The sequence below is a fragment of the Linepithema humile genome, chromosome 5 (assembly GCF_040581485.1).
Source record: "Linepithema humile isolate Giens D197 chromosome 5, Lhum_UNIL_v1.0, whole genome shotgun sequence".
Lineage (NCBI taxonomy): Eukaryota > Metazoa > Arthropoda > Insecta > Hymenoptera > Formicidae > Linepithema > Linepithema humile.
In genome coordinates, this window is record NC_090132.1 from 3,341,424 (window position 1) to 3,364,266 (window position 22,843).

Below are 22,843 nucleotides of genomic sequence, written 5' to 3' on the forward strand. Positions count from 1 at the left end.
CCAATTGCCTGTTCTTTTATTTTAATTTAACATAACATGAATTTATACTTGTTATTTTTATAATATTCTACGTTCGAAAGCTACATCAAAATCATATTTTTATCAAAAATTCAACATTTTTATTTGTCTTAATTTTAATAATCTATTAAAATTAATTTTTTTTTATTTTTTTGTGCACGTTATTAAAATATAATAATTTTTAAAATATTCGTGTTTTGCAAATGGCATCAAAGACAAGATAATAAAATTGTCAACTTATGTATATATATTATTCATCGGAATCGCAATCATGCTGTTACTCGTATCGGTGATCTCGATACTATTCAGTTTATTCTCTCTTCTTTCACGGAATCTTCTCGTTCTCTCCGCATAAACGTAATAAAAGAAGCACGATTAATAACGCTTCCTATTACGAGGGCGGATGGATTATTGATATGTTGATATAGCAAAACGGACGCTAGATATCCGCGAATATTGCGCAAGTAAACCTAAGAGATCCTTGGGCTCCATTCTTGACAAATATTTCTGCTCCTTTGACGGTAGCTATACGCGGTAGCTCTACAGCTACTCGGTGAAAGGCTGCGAAAATGTCAAGCCGCAGCGAACGTGTAGCTATGATCGGCAATAACTTCCTTGTTTAGCGCTAAATCGATCGTGAAATCAAGCGTGTTTGAATAAAACATCACACATAACTTGCGTGCCAAGTACCGCATTTGCAACATATTACGTCGCGAAATCGATCATTGATTAATCATCAGCTGAGCCGATTATATAATTATAATCAGACAATAATAAATAATTCAAATCAAAAGTAAAATTCACCAATAATTTACACAATGGATTTGATGATTATATAATAGAAATATTTATATCTATTTGTTTTTCGTAAGCTGTGAATTAGCTATATTTTTAATTAAAGTTATTTTCATCTCATACAGCTCAAAGAATACAGAAAATATGTGGACAATTTTCACAAAAATCACAAATTTATAATTAAATATTTTTTGGCATATTTCAATTTAAAAGTTAAGATTGTGCAAGTTATGCAATATGTATGAAGATATTTGTACAACAGCAAAAAAATCGAACTGTAAGAGACAGATAAAGATGACAAACGATGACATAAGTGGACAGTTCTGCGAATTTTGATTGCGTAATCATTATTGTGTAGAAACTCAACGGAACTACGCAGATATTCTCTGAGGTTAAATGTTACGATTGGCCTTGATCGGAACTTTGTTGGCCCATGTTGTCAGATGCAGAGCGATTATTTCATCTGATTACACAATCGAGCCTATGTAATTTCGTTGACAGTATCGCCCGCATATCAACTGATAAACTTCACAAACTATATCAACTCACGCGAGTAGCTAACAATCTTATTTTGACATCTACAGACTTGATACGACTACTATTAGTCAGAACTAAAAACAAAAATTATAAATTTCTATTTCTATGAAATTTTACTTACAAAATGTTAAATCAATATTTCTTGAAGGAGGAAGAAAGATACTTTTGTAAGTTTATTATTTTCTGTCGATGTGAAAAAGTACATTTTTCATTCATTCATAAATATATAACAATGTGACGTCCATGTACGAACATTTATTTTGAAACATATTGAAAGTTTTTCAAAATATAATTTTAATCAATTTTAGTAAAATATAAGTCATAAGAGTTATACAAATTTAACTCTTTTATATTTAAAAATTAAGATCAAGATTAAACTTATGCTTATTAGGAATATAAATTTTGTTAGGGTTCTTATTATTAAAACAGGCTTCTTTAAATAACATACACAAGGAGGACACGCGAGACGTTACAGCAGGAACATAGAAACGTGTCGAAAAGCCGCGAGAGACATTGAGCACGTGCGAGGCATAGGATGACGTTTTACTTGTGCAAAGTTATATCGCTGACGGCGTTTAATGCTACCGGATCGGTGCAACGTCCGAAGACGGCCACCAACTGGCTCAAGGAGAAAGAACATTGGCTTCGAAGCCAAGAGTTTTCACGCTCCATAGCCGTTTATAGCCACCGTACGCTACTACTACGATAAACTCGTTCTCTTTTTTTTTTTTTTGCATTGCATATTGCTGTTCCATCGTACACTAAAAAGGCCCTTGTTAAACCCGCACCTTCATTCTGCTATTTTATATGCTATAACAGAATCTTACATTTCTGTTGAAAAAAAGCCTGTTTTAAATTAGAGACAGATTCAAAGGGTTTCTTTTTCACAAAGTACGGGAATAGCTAGAATTGTTCTACGTTTATCAAACATTTCTATTTTTTCGAGGAAATTACAGGGTCGGTACGGAGAAATTAATTAAGTAACTCACTTGCACGACGGTACGTGCATTCACTGCTGGTTGATTGTCAATTATTCACTGGCAAATTCTGCAGCAAGGGCGTCGGCGAATACGCGAGCGAGGGATACCGGTTATACTTGCCAACCCCTCTGTGCGTATTGTCGCAGGTAACCGCGTAGGAGTAAACGCGATCGTGTTTCCGTGGCAACTGGAGAGCCAGCACGGACGTTCCGGATCCGTGTATGCGAAGTTGAGCACGTAAACTGTGTGTAAACGATCGGGCCTCAACGAAACGTCAATGCCACGATGTGCAATCGATCGCGCCGCTGGAATAAAAACTAATCCCCCCACGATTATTCAATCTCGCCGTGTGTGTAGCGGCCAATTGAAAGCTCCGTCATACGTTTCTAATCCGTCTGTGTCGTTTCGTAGCGTACGAAATGCGAATTCGATACTTTGTGCCGCTGTAAACGGCTTTTATATTTATGGACACGCTCCTCGCTCGACGTCAATCATATCCGATGACCCGCGGGGGAGACGCCGGACGGATTATTGTCCGTCGTGAACACGACGCCGTGAGAGGAATCCTCCGCGCGACACACGATCGTGCTCGCGTGTTTCCGTGGCAACCGTAAACAGGCGTCCTCCCTGTAAATTTTACTGGCGTGCTATCGTATCGCAGGCAGGTGGGTCACCCCTTTTACGATCCGCACGTGAATATGCCGGGGGGGGGGCTATCTCGGGCCTCGCCCGCGCTGCAGCACCCACCCTTCGCCGTCCCTTCGCGTCCCTTCTCGAGCTTTCGTCGCGGGAGGCGTGCGCGTTCGGTTACTTGCGATTAATTTCCAATGGAAGCTCGTAAAGCGTTTTACTGGCTGCTATACGCGCCGATACGCTTGCGAAAAGATACGTTCCACCGCCGCGCCGATACGCCCGCAGATTTCGGTCGGAGAAACTTTCCTCCTCCGCGTCGGGTAAGAACGACCGCAATCTTCGTAATGGAGAGGAATCCGTCGGCGTCGTAGGCGTTTCGGGACCGCTAGTAAATTGTCTCGCGCGAAGGTCCGTTTGTTGTGGCTGATTCCGCGCGTTTCCGGCGACGGACCGGCGATCATTTCGGCCAGGGGTTCCCAAACTTTTCAGCCTCGCATTTCCTTTCGGTACTTTTGAAATTCTTGTTCCTTTTGTAACTCTAATAACGATTGTACATGCTAGTTTTTTCAATTGAGTTTGGACAACACAAATTGTTGAAACTACACGCTACTTGAAATGTATTTGAAATATTGAACAATTTTGTAAAATAAAATTGCAGCTCTGAATTGATTAATAAATACTGACTGCAAAATCAACGCTTAGATCCGCTTTAGATCGGTAATTTGTGATAGAAAAGCTTAAAATGAATTGAATACTGATTTTCCTATTGTTTTGCTTTCTCCAGCAATAATTCTGATTAAGCTTTTCATGAAACTTGCTGTTCAGAAGAGAATCTGTATAATTTCTACTCCATTAGTATAAATGGAGCGGAAAGTTTCATTATCGCCGGGTACACTGACCACTCCAAAGTTTTCTCAGGGATTAAATAGCCAGGATTTCTCGTAATAGAGACACTTAACGATCCGACGTATATGACGCATTGATATAGACCATTACGCAATATTGGCATTTCCGCGATAGAGATAATGTAGTAGACAGTAAATCATCGCAGATACAAACAAACAAGTAAATTTGGACTACCGGCAATCTAATGAAATAGTAAGAAAGTTACTACGTACAATGAAATGAATTAATAAAAGTTCCTGATATAATTGCATATGGCATTTTGTATATAGAAAATTTTGTATGTAACGTTGTGATATTCTTTTTATCGCATATAACATAAATTAGCGTTCTACGATGATAGTCTCATCAATAAAATTATTTATTGGTGAAAGTTTTCTTCCCCTTATACTTTTTTCCTGCGCAGCATTATTATTTTAATTCTTGATACACACCTTGATAATAAATCAATATGTATCTTATATTTCGAAAGCACTTAGCCGATATTTTTCGTTATTGATCGAGTGCATCAATAAAGCACTTTAAATGATAAGATATCTACTTTGTATACGAATCGCAAGTGCACTATCTACGCGACCGTGCCTTTTTTTTCTCATCGAATCGACGTCTTTAAAAGATCTTGATGTAATTAGGATTTTAAAAATTATGATGGAAGATATGAGAGAAATTCAGCGCGAAATTTACTCTTGATTTGTATGGCGCGAACGGGCCGCATTTTAATTGAGATATAAATTTCTGCGCGTGAGTATCCGTGATCCAAGTCACGGTCCAATTTTATTATGGAATTTTATGTCTGCAATGTCGATAAAATGCCGATAAAACGTCGATAAAATGTATATTCTAATAGTTGCTCTACCACATATTATTTATATTTTTAGCTTGTTCATTCGCGAATAAAAAGTATTGCAAACGAGTTTTGCGCATAATTGCCAGAACTGAAGTTATAAATGCAGATTGCAAGTTTTTATTATTTTTTTATCAACGTGTGATTTTATATTTTATATTAATTATATTTCGATGTTAACTGTATTGCAATTTTTTATTTTTAATAATCACAAAGATTATTTTTTTGGGTGGAATGTATAAAATATCAGTCTCACTTTATAATCTTATCGTTAATCAAGTTAATTCAAATAGATATCGGAAGTTGAATATTCTCTGCGTAAAAAAATCTTGTTTGTCTAAAAAATATTTCTAAACCTAAATAGATTGTTAAAAAAATAACTTGAACTTTGAAGTAACTTAATTCCGTAGCTCTGTAGATAAATTCGGCAATACCATTTTTTAACTATGTGACTCTACTTGATCGACCTTTGCTGATAAAAATTCTTATTAATAAATTTTATTAATGAATTATTAATGAATTTCTATTGATGTTCAGTGTTCGCGACTACATTAATAACGTTTATTGTGCAATTAGTATCCCTGCCGACTGGTTTGCCACTTCACTTTGACGCTTGCTTGGTCGTCTCTGCCAAGGCGTAATTACTTCGCTTTTCAATCAAATACAAGTGTACACAATTATGGCAGAGAACCGTGATAATTAAACTAAGGCGAAAGGTAAACGAGATTTATACTTGCGTACCTTTCGTCACAATTTTGTACTCTCTAGAGATATAATTATTATCTTTATAGTCTACAGTCCTTTAATAAGAATTATAAGTATTAAATTACAAATATTGCAATTAAATGTCGATCTTAAGCTACGTCCTCATATTTAATGTTAAATAATTATTATAATTATTAGGATTGTAGATATTTATTTTTTTCTATTAGATATTTTTATTATTTCCTTGAAATCTCTTCTTGCGTATATTTCAACAACAAAAATCGATGATTTTAACAAATAATTTATGATTTATCTTATTTTTAATATCTCGCTCTGAACTTGTTATATTATCTCTGTGTAAACTCAAAATCTTTGATTCGTCTGATTATCAAGATATCATTCGTTAATGATATCTTGTTGTCAAATTGTTATCTTGTTTTTTATTAACAAGTTTTTTTTACTGTTTATTCAATGGGAAAGTATGGATTGCGCGTCTATCTTCTCAGAGTATTCTGAAAATCCTTGATAATTGGGTCTTAGTGTGCCGGAACAATCATCTATCCTAGACGTAAGATTGTCTAGACATAAGATACACGGTCGAATCACTGAGATTTGTGAGTTCCATTATGAAACTTTTCGATTTACGTAAATTCTGATCCACAGTGGACCTCGATTGGGTTACAATACTCGGAGTAGATTAAATCTTCATGGAGAAATGGGGTGATCGAGTACGATAAATCACGTCCCCTAGGCTTTTCATCTCATTGTCAGAGAAAAGAGCAAAGATGCGTCTTATTTTCTTTAAAATTCCCCCGCACTGCATGTCGACAGAAATTAAAATTTTTTTAGTTTGCAATTTGATGTGATTATTTCTATTGTATCGCATTTAACGGTATAAGACAAATTATTTAATTTATTCAAGAATTTTTAAAAAATTGCATAGAAGGAAGACAAAATACAGATTAAAGAATAAGACATTTCCACTCTAAATTATGAATATAAAATATGGTCCACGTAATGCTTATACCTTATGATTTATTATAACGCTTTTCTATAATGTAAACTACTGTTTACACTAATTGTATCTTGTAAATCGCAAATAAATAACAATGCGATTACACTCTGATTCTTTCAAAATATAATTACGACGTTATAGTGGAAGATAATGAATCGTATGTACGATTTACATGCGAGCAGTTTGAAAATTATCTTCCTTCCGCAGCAGAGCCTCCTGGATTGAAAGCTTGTTCACATCCACAGCGAACGTGACTGCGCGTCGAGAACAGACCTGCTACGCGAAACGTTTTCCCTTCGCCATCCGCTTCGAATACCGTATTGTCTCTGCCCGGTCGACATTCTGCTTTATCGGTCCAGCATATTGAAGCAGCCGACCGGAAACGCGGCAGCCTCGAATATGCCTCGAATTTCCTTTCGCTCTCCCCTCATCCTTCTCGATCGTCCACCCGCCTCCCTCTAAAACTGACGATTCAGATCTCTCCGAGGGTTCTCGACTACGGTTTGAGACGTCGCTGATGGGGACGGCCACGCGTATCATCCACGGTATTTGTCGAATGTCAAATATCTGCTCCGCAGGAACGAATTGGATATTGCGTGCCATTGTTCATCATACGTCGAATAGATATTTGTTCCGTTTGAAATAACGCGCATGCATTTCTTAAAACAATAATTGATACACATTCTAGAAATTCACAATGAACGCTGATGATATTATCGAAACTTTCGTTACATCACGGCTAATTGATGCTATAATCATTGAATTAAGTTTTAAATAGATACGTCATCGAGAAATTATTTTACGCCTATCTCGTTACACTTGAGTCCTCACAGCGATATGTGCTACTATAAAATTGAGTCAGTTCCCGTTGCGGATTAACCCGTAGATTGGATTATTTATTAAAGCATCAAGTGGGAATAATGACGTAGGTTCGTAAGTTTCCCACCTGAGTGCAAATCGCGTAATAATGTGTCGCTTAATTCTATTAATGACAAATTGCTTTATGATGGGGTTCAGTTTTCTGAGCTGTCGCTCGGGAAGTAGGAGAATCGTGTGACAAGGGTACAAGGCGTCTAATAAATTAACCACATGTTTAACTAATAAAGACATCTAGTCATGTGACTAATACGATTTTAAGGACGGGGGCTTATATTAAATTAAGGACTGCCAATGTGATGTTGCACTTATAATCTATTTTTTATTAATTCCGTGCTATAAGTGTGTGTTGCACTAAAATTAATTGTTTTTAAACATATTTGAATTATAAATATCTTGTACTTTTACATATGCTATTTCTAAGACAAGACACATAATTAATTTATGAGATAAAAATAATAAAAATATAATAATTTGTATTATTTTTGGAATATTATATAGCAGTTGTTTCGAGGCTATATAAATATGATTAATGCACAAAAATGGGTTAGCATGTTATGCGTACACAAAGTACGTATGTAAATTAATACGTCATTAACCTGCGATTGTCGCGACAGATGTGATTGCCGTAAATAAACAAATTAACGATTCCGTTAGCACCATCTGAACATAAAAGAGCTTAAAACTTGTTTAAATGAAACAATATGTATAATATGAATATTTGAAATATTTTATAGATCTGAATATACGTATGTGTGTATGTATATTGCATCTATATAATGGATTTTATTATATTACATCGTGTTTATGTTATTATGTACAGAATGTATTATTTGTATTCGTTTTACGAATTTTGTCATGTTAACGTATTTTTTGAAATTATCTTCTTAAACCAATAATTTTTAACATGCGTTTTCCTGGAGATTACGCTTGATTTTGATGCAATAAAAATGCATCAGCCGAGATTATAGCGTTCTGCTTATCTACAAGCTTTCTATCATACATTACACTATTATTTTTATTTTATAGCAACTGTTGATAGAGCAGTATTAATAAAAAAATGATGTATGCATGTGTAACCAGTATTACACGCCATAATCATATGCGTGTAACAAAATACATATTTTTCGTGAGATATTATTGATATCATCAAAACTGTATCGATGTGTATTAACTGTCAACAATGAACATAATCTACTGATATCTAATGAAAGATAACATTGTCTTGTAATTTTGATAATTTTACGATTTTAAGACGTTTTTGATTATTTTACCACGATGTTTTACAAAAATAGGTTTTTATGAGTACTAAGTTTGACTCGTATCCATTTTAAATAAATTAAATAGTCAATGCCAATCCTTGAAAAGTCGAATGTCAAGTTTGATACTCTCGACGACATTCAACACCCTACAAATCTTTCTGTTTAACTTTGTACTTACGATGAGATCGTCGCGATGAGATTGTTGTGATGAGATTGTCCTGATATATAAAGGTCGCAAATCGATGCTTCTATATAAAAGCTTCCGAAGCATCTAATATTATCAGTTGCATTTGCGTAGTGACACAAATTACATTTAAAAAATCCACAATGGCTCGCCTAGTTGCCCTGCTCGTTCTTATCGTTGCAGTCTACACCGTCTGTAAGTTAGATACCTAACTATTTTATTTCAATCACATATCAGTTTATAACACTTTTACTTTTTTTATTCCATTAAATTCACTCGTATTTTTTTCCGTCAAGAATACAAAGTATCCACTTCCTTAATTTACCCGAATATACTCGGACAGTATTACTAATAACAAAAAAAATCCTGACATTTTTTTAACTCTAATAAAATAATCTGACAAGGAAGTGGTTAAATTTTTTTTCACGGAAAATTTAATTTTACTTTGAAGATGAAACGAAAATAGTGAGATAGTTTTGAGTCACATTGAAAGCATCAACATGAAAAAGAAATTATGCTGTGTAAAGTAAGTATGTTTTTTATAATTTGATAATGTTGTTTAGACGGCTTTGCTCTGAAACCTCAATGCGGTCCTAATGAGGAATGGAGTATTTGCGCAAAACCCGAAATTTGCGAAGAGAAGTGCGGTCAAGAAACGCCGTTGTTATGTCCTCTAGTATGTATACAGTAATTATATTATATATTATATTGCAATAATTGTATTTAAAAATGGTCATGTTATTCCTTTTCTATTGTTTGTACTTTTCCGTTAGAATGAAAGATTGCTTTACGTTGAATTATTTTTTAATTTGTCATGTTGCTCCGATTTTAGGTTTGCGTTGAACGTTGCCAGTGCCTACAAGGGTATAAGAGAAATTTAATAAACCTTTGTGTTCTCTCGCCAGAATGTTAACAAAACGATGAATTTTTCTCGAAAACGACGACAACACACAGCCGAATCTTTTGGAAGGGAAACTTGTTTCGGCAATTGTTTTAATTTACATTCTTAGAATTTATTATATATAATTATTATTCACATATCTCTATGCTTTATTCACTTATTCATATTTGATTTATTCTATTATTGATGTATTTTATTGTTTTTTATTTGTGTTAATATTGTTGTGTGTTTTTGGAAGACAACAGATATATTTTAATAAAAATTATTATAATTAAAATTCATCTAATTTGTAAATTTATTGCATGTTCTTTTATTCTCTTAGTAGTATTATTTCTATTGGTTCAAATGTATTTTTAAATATTTTTTGTGGTATAACAACACTTTCTTGTATTTGCTTAAAAAACTACGTGTTTCGCATTCGTTACTTTTATCAAATGCGACACGTGATAAAAATGACGAATACGAAAACGATTACAAATTTACATTATTTGGACGTATTACGTAATGTAACTGCTTTGAAATTATGTAAATATTATTAACCTCAAATTATACGTTAGCTTACAAAATGTGTGTGTTTGATAACTGCCAGCTGCGATCGAGAAAAAATGTTATATCGATTTCAAAAAAATATTTTTTAATACAATGATGTTTGAAACTTATTTAAGTGAATTAAATGAAATTATTAAAGTTATTAGATTTTAGAATTATTTATTACTTAAAACGTTATTTTAATACGTCATTATAATAATTAAGAAAATATCTAATATTTATATTAACAAGATAGAATAGAAGATATACAAAATTGCAGAACATAATAAATCATTCTGATGTATTTAAATATCTTTTATTAAAAACATGAAGCAATATTCATTTAACAAAATAAGTAACTCAGTAATTATACAATATATGATGTATATCCATTTAGATTAGTGACTGCTACAAAATCTACACAACAAACTTATTAGTCAATGAAGAAACGTTAATCACATATGTCATCAAATTTCCATGTCATTTTACATTCATTTGATTATTTATTTTGTTAAAAATCATGCTTGCTTAGTAATCAACAATTTTGCACAAGTACGCATTTGCTTTGCGCATTTCTCACAAATCCCTCCACGCAATCACATCCGCGAATACATGCCTGTAAAACAAAATGATGCAATTTTAAGTTATAAGGTGCATTAGATTTTATGTAGACAAAATTACTTTGTAGTTTCGCATTTTATACTGATGTATATTTATAAAAACTTTATCTAAATTTTACAAAATATATAATTGTAAAATTGGAAAATTATTGGCCATTTATAAGAGCTATTTCTCTACATTTATCAGCAAATCTGTTAAATTTAAAAGGATTTTATTCAAATATTTCACAAAATTGTTAAAACGATCGTATTAATATGTCATTAAATACTGACCAGCGTACAGACGGAAGGAGTTGGTTGTTGACATGTGAGTGGACACGATGAACCACAAGTGTTGTATATTTCATTTTCACCACAGGTTGGCACAGCACCTGCAGAAACGCATTAATTATTTATTTATTGTTTAACAAAGCTGCAAATGATATTATCATTATGTAAAATATTCTGATACTCTTATTAATTCTACAATTTAAGCTTTTTATATTGTACAAAAATTCACTTTGTGCAACAGAATTTAAAAAAAAATTCGGCTCTCTGCAAATCGGTTTTTTCTCAACAGAACACTTTAAAATTTTCTTACACGTTTATTATTCTATTGTAATTATATTATATACACGGAGAAATTTTTATATTAAAAATTACTATGTACTGCAGTAGCCGCAGATCATGAAGGAATTATAAAAATTTTTACTATGTTTTTCACATAATAGCCATAGTATTTAAACTTATAATTCCTCTTATGATGGCTACTCTGTCGTATCATAATAATTTTTGACATAAAATTTTCTTTGTATTGATTATTTGTAAAACTTTATGACAATATTTAACATAGATAAAATTTTAATAATATTTATTATTATTGTTTTGTACTTACTAATATTGCTGACAGCTACGATGAGAAGGAGGAGAATTATAGCACGGGCCATGTTTGTAGTTTTGAAATTGTATTTTACACTTCGGCAACTCAGGCTGATCTGATGGATATCCGTTCCATCGGGCTTATATATAACGATGGGCGACCTTCGCCTGTGACGCGCTCGTCACAAGATATTTTTTCGACTTATCTACTTCCTTCTTTCTCTTTATGCTTGTTGGATTCATCAGATTTGTACATAACGCCTTTTAAATTTATATAATGACCAGTTTAGTTTTCGGAGTCGTGCTATCCGCATGCGCTATGAATTTTAACTGTAATATTCTCAATAGCTTTATAATCTAATCTTAATTTACAAACAGTATTATTACGTTAATGAAACCTATTGGTTTTCTTTAGCCTCAATATTTAAGCCAAATGTTTATAATTGTATTCAGCTTAATTGTAGTTTTAATTTACATACCTCTCCATACATTTTTTAATTTTTAAATATGAAAATATTATCAATAGTTGTATAATTATTTTTTTTAATTTTAATTATTTTATTTTTTTAATTAATTAATTATAAAAAGTTTTAATTATTAAAATAAATTTTTTTCAAAAAGTTGATTTAATATAATTATGTAAATAAATAAATACATAAATAATGCTGTCATAAATTTTGAAAATTGCTTTTATATTGGCTCATATTATCAGATATTACATTTTCGAGAATGAGATTTTAATATTGTATTTGATTACTAATTATACGATTACACAGTTGCAGTATTAAATTTCCTCAAAAATTATCTTTTTACATTGCATATAAATTAATATAATATGAATCATACATCTAAAATAAATCGAAATAATATACGTGTACTTCCACGATTATATCTTTTGTTGGAATAAACTTAGTCATTCTCAAACAACGAATTTATCGATTAACAAGCAGCTGATCTCGTATTTCGTATCAAACCCGTTAGTCACGAGGATCAATAATGATCTATATTAAAACATAAAACACAATGAATAAATATTAGACAAGACACATGACGTAATAATATATTTAGTTTAAACAAACGTATTATTAATTATTGATTGATTAGAAACCTTTTTACAAATCTTTACGTATGAAGATAAAGTGCACAAATATGTACGTGTTTTTCTAGATGTCAAAACATCTAGAGAGAGAGAAAGACACTATTTCAACTGAAAGTAATGTACATAAATTAATTTTGATTACTTATCTCGTTCGAGAAGAGATTTGGATTTCACAAGAGATGCATTTCTCAGTAATAAGGTCAATCGTATATATCTCTACACATATCTCTTGTCGTGACCCTTCTGTTTGAATTCGGCATCTGCTCTTATTACTTATCTTATTTCCAAGAAACACTTGCAGACATTTATGATCAGTTTTATGTCTCTTGAGAGATATTCACTGCATAGCTATATAAATATCATTAATTTTGTATGTTTTTAATGCGCATCAGTAAAGCATTATAAAACTGTTTTTAAAATTTCATATATGTGTTTATTTTTCTGAGTTTTAGAATAAAAATAATTTGTAAAATAAGTCACAAATTAATTTTAAATAAACTCTACAAAATCGAGAAACTTATTGAATTAGTATTATAAATATTGGTGACTAGGTGGTCAACAGAGCGCACGCATGGCAACGATAAGATTAACAGTATTTTTTCTATGATTTTAAATATGTATTTTTTGTACAATCTAATATTTCTATTTTCTATATGCATAGAAATATATACATATGTTACATAGGTAATAGATAATACGATAATGATTATAAAAGTACAGTCTGATTTTATATTAACTTTTTTACGTCGAATAAAATTATAATAGTAGAATTTAGTTTTTGTTTTTATAAAAAAGATAAGACAAAATCTATTCTATTATGTACTCTAAATAGTACATAATAATACAGTTCAAACATACATTTAAATTAGTCGAAAATCAATTAACGAACAATATGTATTATTTGCATATTTGACTATTTATTTTTTGACAATGCATTGTATTTTTTCGTAATGTTGATTATAAAAATCTATTGTTGGTTTGCAATTAAATAATAATTATATTTCTTTGCACATGCACATATGTGAATAACATATTTTATACTCGTATTTTATATTTGTTTTTATTTTATCTTATTGCAGAAAAAATAGATTATACATACAACAGTTGTTTCTTGATTGTTATTGATTTTATTAAAACCAATTTTATTTAGAATTAAAGAAGTCTAAACAATAATATTTCAATTCAAATTTACATATACTAATATTACTAACGCAGCCGTATGCGACACATCTCTTTTAACACATGTAGTCAATATTAGCTAATATCTTTCTCGTTCCATGAAACCGAGAATTTGTTATTTAAACAGCATTGACGTACAGTTCGTCATTCTCGGAAATGTGACAAAGATTTAAAAAGTGTATGCTATCTTCTACGTGATTTTTTCTTTCTTGTTAGAGAGATGTTTTTTTTTTTCATTTAAATTTCTTTAGAGGAAAAAATTTGCATATCTGCATTTAGAAATTCAAGAAAAGTATATAATTATTACAGTAAATATATTTCTAATTCACAAGATGTATTTAAAAATACATAATTTATAACAATTTGGTGATGCTTGTACTATAGTATAGTAATGTTCGATTAAACTTATAGCGTTTTCGATTATACAGGATTTGAACGACCCAAGATTGGTTAATGACGTCATTGCAACCTCTCCACCAATGAAAGACTTGCATTTATAGTAAAATAGTGATTGATCAACCCTAGATCGTTCAAACCCCGTTTATTCGAAAACGCTATTACTCGACCGTGACGACGACGAGAAGGACGAAAATAGTGCGAGACATACAGACGCTGCTTCATTATTTTTTGCAATGTAAATTTGCTATTTAAGGAACGAATTTTTATCATTTACAGTCAATGATAGAAAAATTCAAACAAGAAGATAATTCGTGCCTTGCAACACGATCTAAAAATAATTTTTATCATTACTGTCTGCTTTTCCCAACTGTCTATGTTTTTACATGCGCCAGACACTTACAATTAGAGCATTCGATTCTTTCGGTCAGTTAACGCTGAACATTTGCATTGTAAAGATGTTCTTGTCACGTTATCATCATGAAGAAATGTGTTTTATTAAGTGTCTTCTTTCTCATAGAAAATTGCATGAAAGTCAATGTGAGCATGAAAATCAATTATTATTTTGACATCTTCAATTCTGTATTGCAAAATGTGCCCGACAGTGTATAATTTAATGTATAATATTTGGTATGTTTATTCGAAAGAAAACATTTAGTTTACGATTAGTTTTAATCGTTACTTAGTAATTATTTTTGTTTTAATATTAGAATAATATTTTATTTATAATATCTTTTTTTTAAGCTATAGTAAAAAAGAATTAAGTGTAATACATTATAATTAACACAGAAAGGTGCATTAAAATTTAATAGCGCTGGCAAATTGATTTACGCTATCTATATTGCGACAAAATTCGCTTACTATGTAATATAATATCTCTTGATTTCAAAATATATGTAAAATTTTTTAAAAATATTAAATGCTTTATAGTATAAATTTTACTTTAATAGTGTTAATAAATTTGTTATTTTAAAATTTTATGCATTTGCGAGAAAAGAGAATAATAGCGTAGGAAAATATTAATATTTATTAGTTTTTTCAAGTATTGAAATTCATTATATTTAACATTGTGATTATTATTAACAAATGTAAAATTAATGATTCATTAATGTCACATGAACATTTGTTTGAGTATTTTACAATTGTCATATACGTATATTTTAGTGTCAAGATATCTCTCCAGAACATATTCCATCATATTGTTTTACATTCTCACGCCACGTTATGCAATTTTTTAAAAGAACAAGTATGTATCATTATCAAGTCAATGACACGTAAAAATGTATATGAATATAATTGAACAAACAAGCTCGTAAAGCATTTCACGAAGTGAAGTTTGTTTTGGAATGTCACATCGATAAAATGAACGAGAAATTAATCTTCTTCGAGGAACTGATCGCGATATGAGTAAAATCAAATAATCGCAGAAACAAGCGAATCACCTTTTCACGTGTATAATTTGAAAATTGGCAAGTAAGCGGGTAGAGTGATTCACATCTTACTACTAATCTGGTATACAAAATGGAGATTTGTTGGCTGCTTTTAAAAAATTTTTAGATTTTTAAGAATTATATTAAAATGGGATCATAATTTTATTTACATAACGTATTGCAACAGATAACATACGCATTGCTGTTAAACGATCGACGACAATTGATTACGTACGTTTAAAATATATTCTGTGAAAATTGCCATATTTCTTATCAAGTTTCACCGTGCTTATTCATTCGTGGAAACGTTTAAGTCTTACGCAACTTTCGCAAACTTACTAATGCAAAGCATTGCTGCGACACGAGTAAGGACGAATAAGGCCACAGTAAGACAAGACATATTGACTCGTTGATTGGTTTGCATTTATGTATAAGTATTTTTCTTATCGACTTTGCGTAATTTTATATTTATCATATTTAAATATTTGAATTATATTTGTAAAACTTATTTGTGTTTTTTATCTACACGCCTGTCTAGTTTAAATCACATTTATACAATATTATTGACAGAAGTTCGTAAAATCAAGTGATTTACTGCAACGATAATTTTTTGTCGTTAAAATAACTCATGATGGCAAAAAGATAGCTTTATATTAATGTTTTGAAAGAATGTAGCTATGCAATCTTAGCATGTACGTACGTATTAATTTAAATTGCAAGATTAACATGTAAGTTGAATACTTTATTAATATATTAATAAAAATTAGATCAAAAAATACGAAGGAAAAGAGAAAAAGATTATTCATTATTGCAATATAAAAAATCTAACGCAAAAATTTACTCAATTTATTTTTGAGATACAATAACATTTATTGATCATAGATTTATAAATATATATAAAGATTCCAAAATGTTTTTATGATGGATATAAAAAAAGATTGGCAAAGGTAATGTTTTAATTTTTATTTTTAATTACTTGGGAAAGAAAAAACATTTGAAAAATATAGATATCTAATAGAATATTAGTAGTAAAACTAATATTTGTTTTAATAATTTTAATTTACTATTTATTGTCATTAAGTAACAAGTGCGTAAACGAACAACTACATCTAATTACAATTAATATATTCGTATATTCACTGGTATGGTTTACAAAGTTACTTTTTTGTTCAAATTTTTATGAGAATCTTAAAATGTTAACATAATCGGTTGTTCCTTAAGCAGATACATTGGTTAATCTTTAGCAATTCTGAGGAGACACGCATTGTCCATTAGCATTGAGTAAGAGTCCTTCTTTGCAATGACATCCTGGTACGCATTGCTGAAAAGAGAATCGTAAAATATGGATTAAATTGCTCATTACATAATAAGCAATGTTTATTTAAGAAGAGTAAGACTCTTGACTCGCACATTTAACAAAATTGATTAAATAAATTGATAAATACCAATGTGCAAGGTCGATGGGGCGACAAATTACATGATGGTGGACATGCTGATCCGCAAGGGTTCCATTCCTGATTTGCTGGGCACTGCTGGGCAGTAGTCATGCCTGGATATATATGCAATGTTAGACGAATTATAACACAACTAATTACAATATTAGAATTACGATTAGAAATAAAATGTATATATAGTAAAATTATTCACGCGGTTTTCGGTAAATTAATCTCGAATTGAATAAACGTAGTATAATTGCGCAATGTGCGAAAACTTACTGAAAAGCACTCCGATCACGAACAATGCGAAAATAGCGCGAGACATCGTTAATGGTCTAACACTTTACTTCTCGACTGAGACTACTATCCGCGAGCTGCAAGCACGCTTTTATATATACCATCCACTTTGTTAGCAAACCTTGATCACCAGTTGCAGCGACACGGAAAATTATTCAGTATCTAATCTATTACGTCAATATCTTCATATGCATGCTCACAAAAAAAATTCAGTTTCCTAATGCTAACATAATATTAATAAAAAAATGCATTCCGACACGCCTCAACGCGTGTTTGAACATAGTATAACATCGATAATAAAGTTTCTCATTGATAACGATCATTGGTGCTTATTTTCACATATTTTTACACGTATTTTCATATATTTTAATTTTCAATGTATTTTTATCTCTAAAATTTTTACATTAATATTAATATTTTCCGCAGTAGTTCTCGGTGCGTGTCTAATTTATTATTTCCTACATATTATCTTTTTTATTTGTATATATTGGTATTGTATAATCGTATTGTGTTTTTCTGCTCGTAAATTTTTTACTAACGATTAAAAATCAATCAAAGAATTGCAAAGTCTTACATAAACTTATCGAATTGAATCGCTGAAGATTATTTATGTGTAGCAATTAATGAGAATTAAAACGAAGCAAGGAAGAAGGACGGCTGTCGTCCAATCAGTTGTGAAATTCCGAGCTTGCGAAACGTGTGCGTCGCGCCAACTTTGTCAGCGTAAACTCGACGGTCAATCCGACCGCTTCCCGAATACGCTTTTACCCTAAATGCCATTTCGCCATCGCCAAGTGAATCAGGCTGACCCTTCTGCTTCCCTTCGTTTTCCCGGCACATAGTTTTTTTTATTTCGCGTAAAGAGCGCCGAGAATCGAATATCCGACGATTCGAATTGAATTTATTACGATAGGGAATTGAATTATTTTCTGCGCGTACAGCTTGCTTTTAGTTCGGGCATTTTTTTTCTTGAATTATAGCAGCCGAAATAATTTATTGCAATGACTCATTCGTTGAAGAGTCATAAAATGTCATCACCTGCGATGTACATTGCTCTACAAACATCGCTAATTGTAATGTAAATAACGGGGGTTTTTTTACTTGTTTACATTAAGCCTGGCACAATGTTCGTGAGAATTGCGGAAGAATTTAAATGCATGTTAATTCTTATCTAAAGTGACGAAAGCTGCCGATTGCCAACTGTCTTCTCGAGGATGTCTGAGGTGAGAATTTGAAGACGCGCGAGTCGCACAAACGAATCGTTTTCCTAGGATAGCGGGCCGACGACTTAATTACTTGGAAAACTCGGCGTGTAATTGTTCCACGTTCCATTTTCATTGTCTCAACCGTTCTATTCAGCATTTCACGACGCATCACCATGCGACTCTGACAGCGGAAAACTCGATTGAGGGTTCTCGAGATTCCCCGCCGTTCGGCCTTTCCTTCGCTTTCCGGTTAGCCCTCGTACTTTTCTCACCCTACGCCCTACCTCGCCCTTGTTACGCCGTCCAACCTTTGTATCGAGCAGCGAACAGTCGATAACTGTCACAATCTCTGCCCCACTAACCCCATCGTGACTTCACTGACCGCAATCCAACGAGCGCTATACCTACATATATGTTTTTAAATATATTCCAAATAAATTATTTTCACCGATTATATATACAAAATAAGAATTTATTTTCTTTCATTTCTGACGTTTAAACTTGGTTATAAAGGCATAGAGATTATTAGAGTTGATTCCAAGTGTAATCGAGAAAAAAATGTATATCTGGAATATCTCTACTCAAGTTTCTGTTATTTAATGATTTATATTTACTTTTAATTATGCATGTGATTTTTTAAATTACTATTTTTGTTGTTTACTCTTTTATGGGCTCCATCAATTCATTTAGCATCCTTCGATATTTCATTAGAATAGAAAACGTATTTTATTTTATACGAGTGGAATATGTCATAAGTAATGGAATGCGTATGCCAATAAATTTATTCTGCATTAATACGCGATATATCTTGTATAATAGTAATATCTTATAAATCATATAAAGTTGTTTACAAATTTTATTAGTGTATTTTCTTACTATTATAATTTGATTTATTATAATTTGATTCCTTTGTCGTACAGTTATGAAACTTTTTTATTTACTAATAATCCTTTTCTCTCTTTAAAAGTCATTTAAATTTTACAAATGACTAATATAAAAACATCAAACATATATAAAGGAAGAAAGTCTATTATAAAATATGAATCATGGGTCACACACACGACTGAAATAAGCGAAATATAAATAACATTAAAGATGGGCTTAAAGTGATATAATTGCAGTGATGCTATATGATCACGTACGATGTGTAATTTACCAGTCTAGATGATTGATAACAACTCGCGTATTATTTCCTCGCACTGTCTGTATTTGCTAAAAATAAAAGTAAAAAACAACGACCGCGTGACATAATTCCATACACACATAGTGATTCTCTGACTTCCAGGAAGATGTTATGTATTATTATGACACGGGGAAGTACAAGTTATTAGACAAGCGATAATTTTAGTTTGGATTTCCCTGATTGTATATTATACGATACAAGAACAGCTAAATTGGCCAAAAAAGAAAGACATTTCCGTACATTATTATTCCATCGTTTATTCAATGCGATGCAAATTCAGTATTTTTGCATAAACTGCATAAACTGAGTGTTTATGCAGATGCGAAATTGTCTTCGAATAATTTCTTTGCCGCTTTAAGCACGAGAAGAAAGAACATATATGTAAATAGTAACCTTAAAATATTATAATTTTAAATGCATATTCTTCGTGTATTTATATTCTTTTCACTTTGACAATATAATAATACGTATTTTATCATGGAGTTTTCAACTGGCTTTGTATATAAGATATTGGAAACGACAAAGTTGTGTCAGTTGCAAATTAACCGGAGGTGTGAATTGTGCGCAGTTGGAAAAATCTTTATAATGCATCGCGCGATGATCATATCACTCGTGGCAGTAACATTACTTGCTGCAAGTAAGTATATATAATTAATTCAAATGATTAATCTCTTCATCTATTTGTGATAAAAAAGTGCCAATATAATGTAAATTAATACCAAACACTTTTTTGTGGCCGTTTTTATTGTATGATTCATGAAATATAAATCTGAGAAAAGGTAAGTTAATGCAATTTATGTAACATTGTATTAGTGACATATAAATATTTATCAAGCAATTACAGTTTTTTCAACGTGCTAAATGTAACGGCATATTTAAAATATTTCACCGTTTTCAGATACGTTTGGAGGTAAGATTTCTTGTAATCGCGAAAATGAAGAATATGCATGTGGATCAGCTTGTCAAACAACTTGCTGTAACTTTGACAAACCGTGCCCTATACTAAATATTGTGAGTATATATAAGTATTTTCTTTGTGTGTCGATAATTTTTTTTTAATTTTAATCTTTAGAAGATAATTGTGTGTGTGTGTGTGTGTGTGTGTTACACATCAGAAAGCTTTTGAGGAACTTATAATATTTTATAAATACATAAATCTTCCTTCAATGCACTATATTAGATTTTTATTTCGCAATCAATGTGCACATTACAAATTAAAAAATTTTATAAAATTTTAATATTTTAATATACCACTTTATATTTCTAGTCAATATGTTATTTTTAATACCTTTTTTTTTAGAAATGTAACGATGCTTGTTACTGCAAAGAAGGATATGCGCGATACGGTGGCGATGACGGTCCATGCGTTCCTATAAGCAAATGTCCGAAGGAAGAGAAACCGTGTTAAAAGTTTTTTAACAACGAGAAATAAGTTACGAGAATTAAGCAATAAATTGTATCTTATTTTTATCTTTTAATTCTCGGTACAAGTTAAATGTATCAATATGTAATATGTAATAAACATTTATTAATATATATAACATGCGATTTACAAATACGATATCAATATTCAAATCAATTGCGAATAAGATTATACAAGGTAAACTAATGATTGCTATCACGGAAGCGATTAGACATCCTTAGACGTGGTGCGATACGTAATACCTAACATTACATAAATGCAAATAAAATGCTAATATGAAATTTCAGAATTGCTTGCCGCCAAGGATACACAAATTAATGATAATAGCATTCCTACCATTTGACCTTAAAAATCCGGATTGTGTTGGAAAAACAATTTTTGCACAAAGATTCAATTTTATTCCCCCATAAATTAACTTTTTTCCATGCTTCTTTACTGCAATTTATGTACCTTGGCCGTGAATGTCATCTAAATATAGTATAGAAATAGTTTATATACTTAGTTTTTTTTTTCATTTTTGTCATAAAAATAATTAGATAAAAAATTAAGAAACAAGTTATTATTTTTTATTTTGTCTTATCGTATCTTATAATTTTTCGTATATTATATATTTTTTATCATTATATACTTGTTTTATTAGATTTTCTGTGAACAATTGTTTATCTTCCCGTACATAATATTATACCACTTTTTAAAGTATTTTAATAACCACTTTCTAAAAGTGACGACTTTGTAATTATTGCCTAATAGACGTAGTTGCATTGCCGATACGCCGAGTAATGTTAAGCGAAGCTATTCTTCCGGAATATTGTTCTCTAACAAAATAACAACGCCCAGCGCAAAGTACATACGACGGAAGTCGGAAACCTCGCCTTTCGTCGGAATCGGCTTCGCGTTTACTCTAAGCCGCTTTTCGGATTAACAAAGCTCCCATAGTCGTTGTCCGGTTACTGACGGCCTAGTATGCCGAACGAAGAGCAAAACCTACTCGACGTTCGAACGTACAATCGCGTAAGTTAAACAGTTCGGCTGGTGCTCCAATATTTGGCCCCGTAATGTAATCCGTGGAGAAGTTGAAAGAGAAACGATGTTTTCAACGTGTCTTGTCCTTTCTCGAGCCTCCCACTAATACACACGTTATGAGATAGCTTCTGAATACCTGACGGTGACCTCGAACAAGTTCAATGTTATATTTAACCGTTCAGCTCGCGATTAAGTACGTTGAACGGCGGATGATTACGAAACCGTCTCTCACACACGCTCGATTCATACGCTCTGCCGATTGCTTAACGCCGCGGGCGATCGGCGTACAATGCGCGCGGGAAATGCAGAGGTACATTTAGTCACAAAAATTTGCGTGCATTGTAATATTATTAGTAAATACGAAGAAAAATATTAAGAACGTAGTCCTTCCAGATGCTTTTATATTGTTTACAAATATATTGGATTTTCGGAATTATTTTACAATACTTGGGTTTTCTCTTACAATGAATTTAAGATATTTTAATACATATAAATTTGGTTTATAAATTTTTA

At 31.5% G+C, this 22,843-nt stretch overlaps 2 protein-coding genes and 1 long non-coding RNA gene across 6 annotated transcripts in view; 1 reads left to right on the forward strand and 2 right to left on the reverse strand.

Moving 5' to 3' along the window:
- Positions 1 to 10,121, forward strand: part of LOC105675435 (uncharacterized) — a 48,949-nt gene extending 38,828 nt beyond the window's left edge. The window contains exons 3-5 of one of the 4 annotated variants that reach the window (XR_010890423.1): positions 8,867 to 8,947; positions 9,316 to 9,428; positions 9,585 to 10,121. This is a non-coding gene — a long non-coding RNA (uncharacterized lncRNA). Of the gene's footprint in view, positions 1 to 8,679 lie in introns of those variants that run through there. The other 3 variants (XR_010890422.1, XR_010890421.1, XR_010890424.1) reach the window with 3 other exon arrangements.
- A 360-nt stretch (positions 10,122 to 10,481) lies between these two features.
- Positions 10,482 to 11,834, reverse strand: Sfp53D (Seminal fluid protein 53D). The gene is made up of 3 exons (XM_012372597.2): positions 11,676 to 11,834; positions 11,075 to 11,172; positions 10,482 to 10,797 (listed from the first exon to the last, which is right to left on the reverse strand). Exons 1-3 carry the CDS (start codon positions 11,725 to 11,727, stop codon positions 10,717 to 10,719), a joined length of 231 nt encoding a protein of 76 aa, XP_012228020.1. The 5' UTR covers positions 11,728 to 11,834; the 3' UTR covers positions 10,482 to 10,716.
- Positions 11,835 to 16,876: 5,042 nt separating this feature from the next.
- On the reverse strand, positions 16,877 to 17,637 carry Acp62F (Accessory gland protein 62F). Its single transcript, XM_012372599.2, has 3 exons — positions 17,479 to 17,637; positions 17,209 to 17,312; positions 16,877 to 17,084 (listed from the first exon to the last, which is right to left on the reverse strand). The coding sequence occupies exons 1-3, from the start codon at positions 17,522 to 17,524 to the stop codon at positions 17,004 to 17,006; spliced, it is 231 nt and encodes a 76-aa protein (XP_012228022.1). The 5' UTR covers positions 17,525 to 17,637; the 3' UTR covers positions 16,877 to 17,003.
- Positions 17,638 to 22,843: the final 5,206 nt, after the last annotated feature.

Coding starts and splice junctions, on each gene's coding strand:
- Sfp53D (XM_012372597.2), bottom strand. CDS start 11,727: ATGGCCCGTGCTATAATTCTCCTCCTTCTCATCGTAGCTGTCAGCAAT. Junction 11,173..11,675: donor CGTAGCTGTCAGCAATATTA/GTAAGTACAAAA, acceptor GCGTTTCTGCAG/GTGCTGTGCCAACCTGTGGT. Junction 10,798..11,074: donor CTCCTTCCGTCTGTACGCTG/GTCAGTATTTAA, acceptor TTTGTTTTACAG/GCATGTATTCGCGGATGTGA.
- Acp62F (XM_012372599.2), bottom strand. CDS start 17,524: ATGTCTCGCGCTATTTTCGCATTGTTCGTGATCGGAGTGCTTTTCA. Junction 17,313..17,478: donor CGTGATCGGAGTGCTTTTCA/GTAAGTTTTCGC, acceptor ATATATATCCAG/GCATGACTACTGCCCAGCAG. Junction 17,085..17,208: donor CCCATCGACCTTGCACATTG/GTATTTATCAAT, acceptor TTCTCTTTTCAG/CAATGCGTACCAGGATGTCA.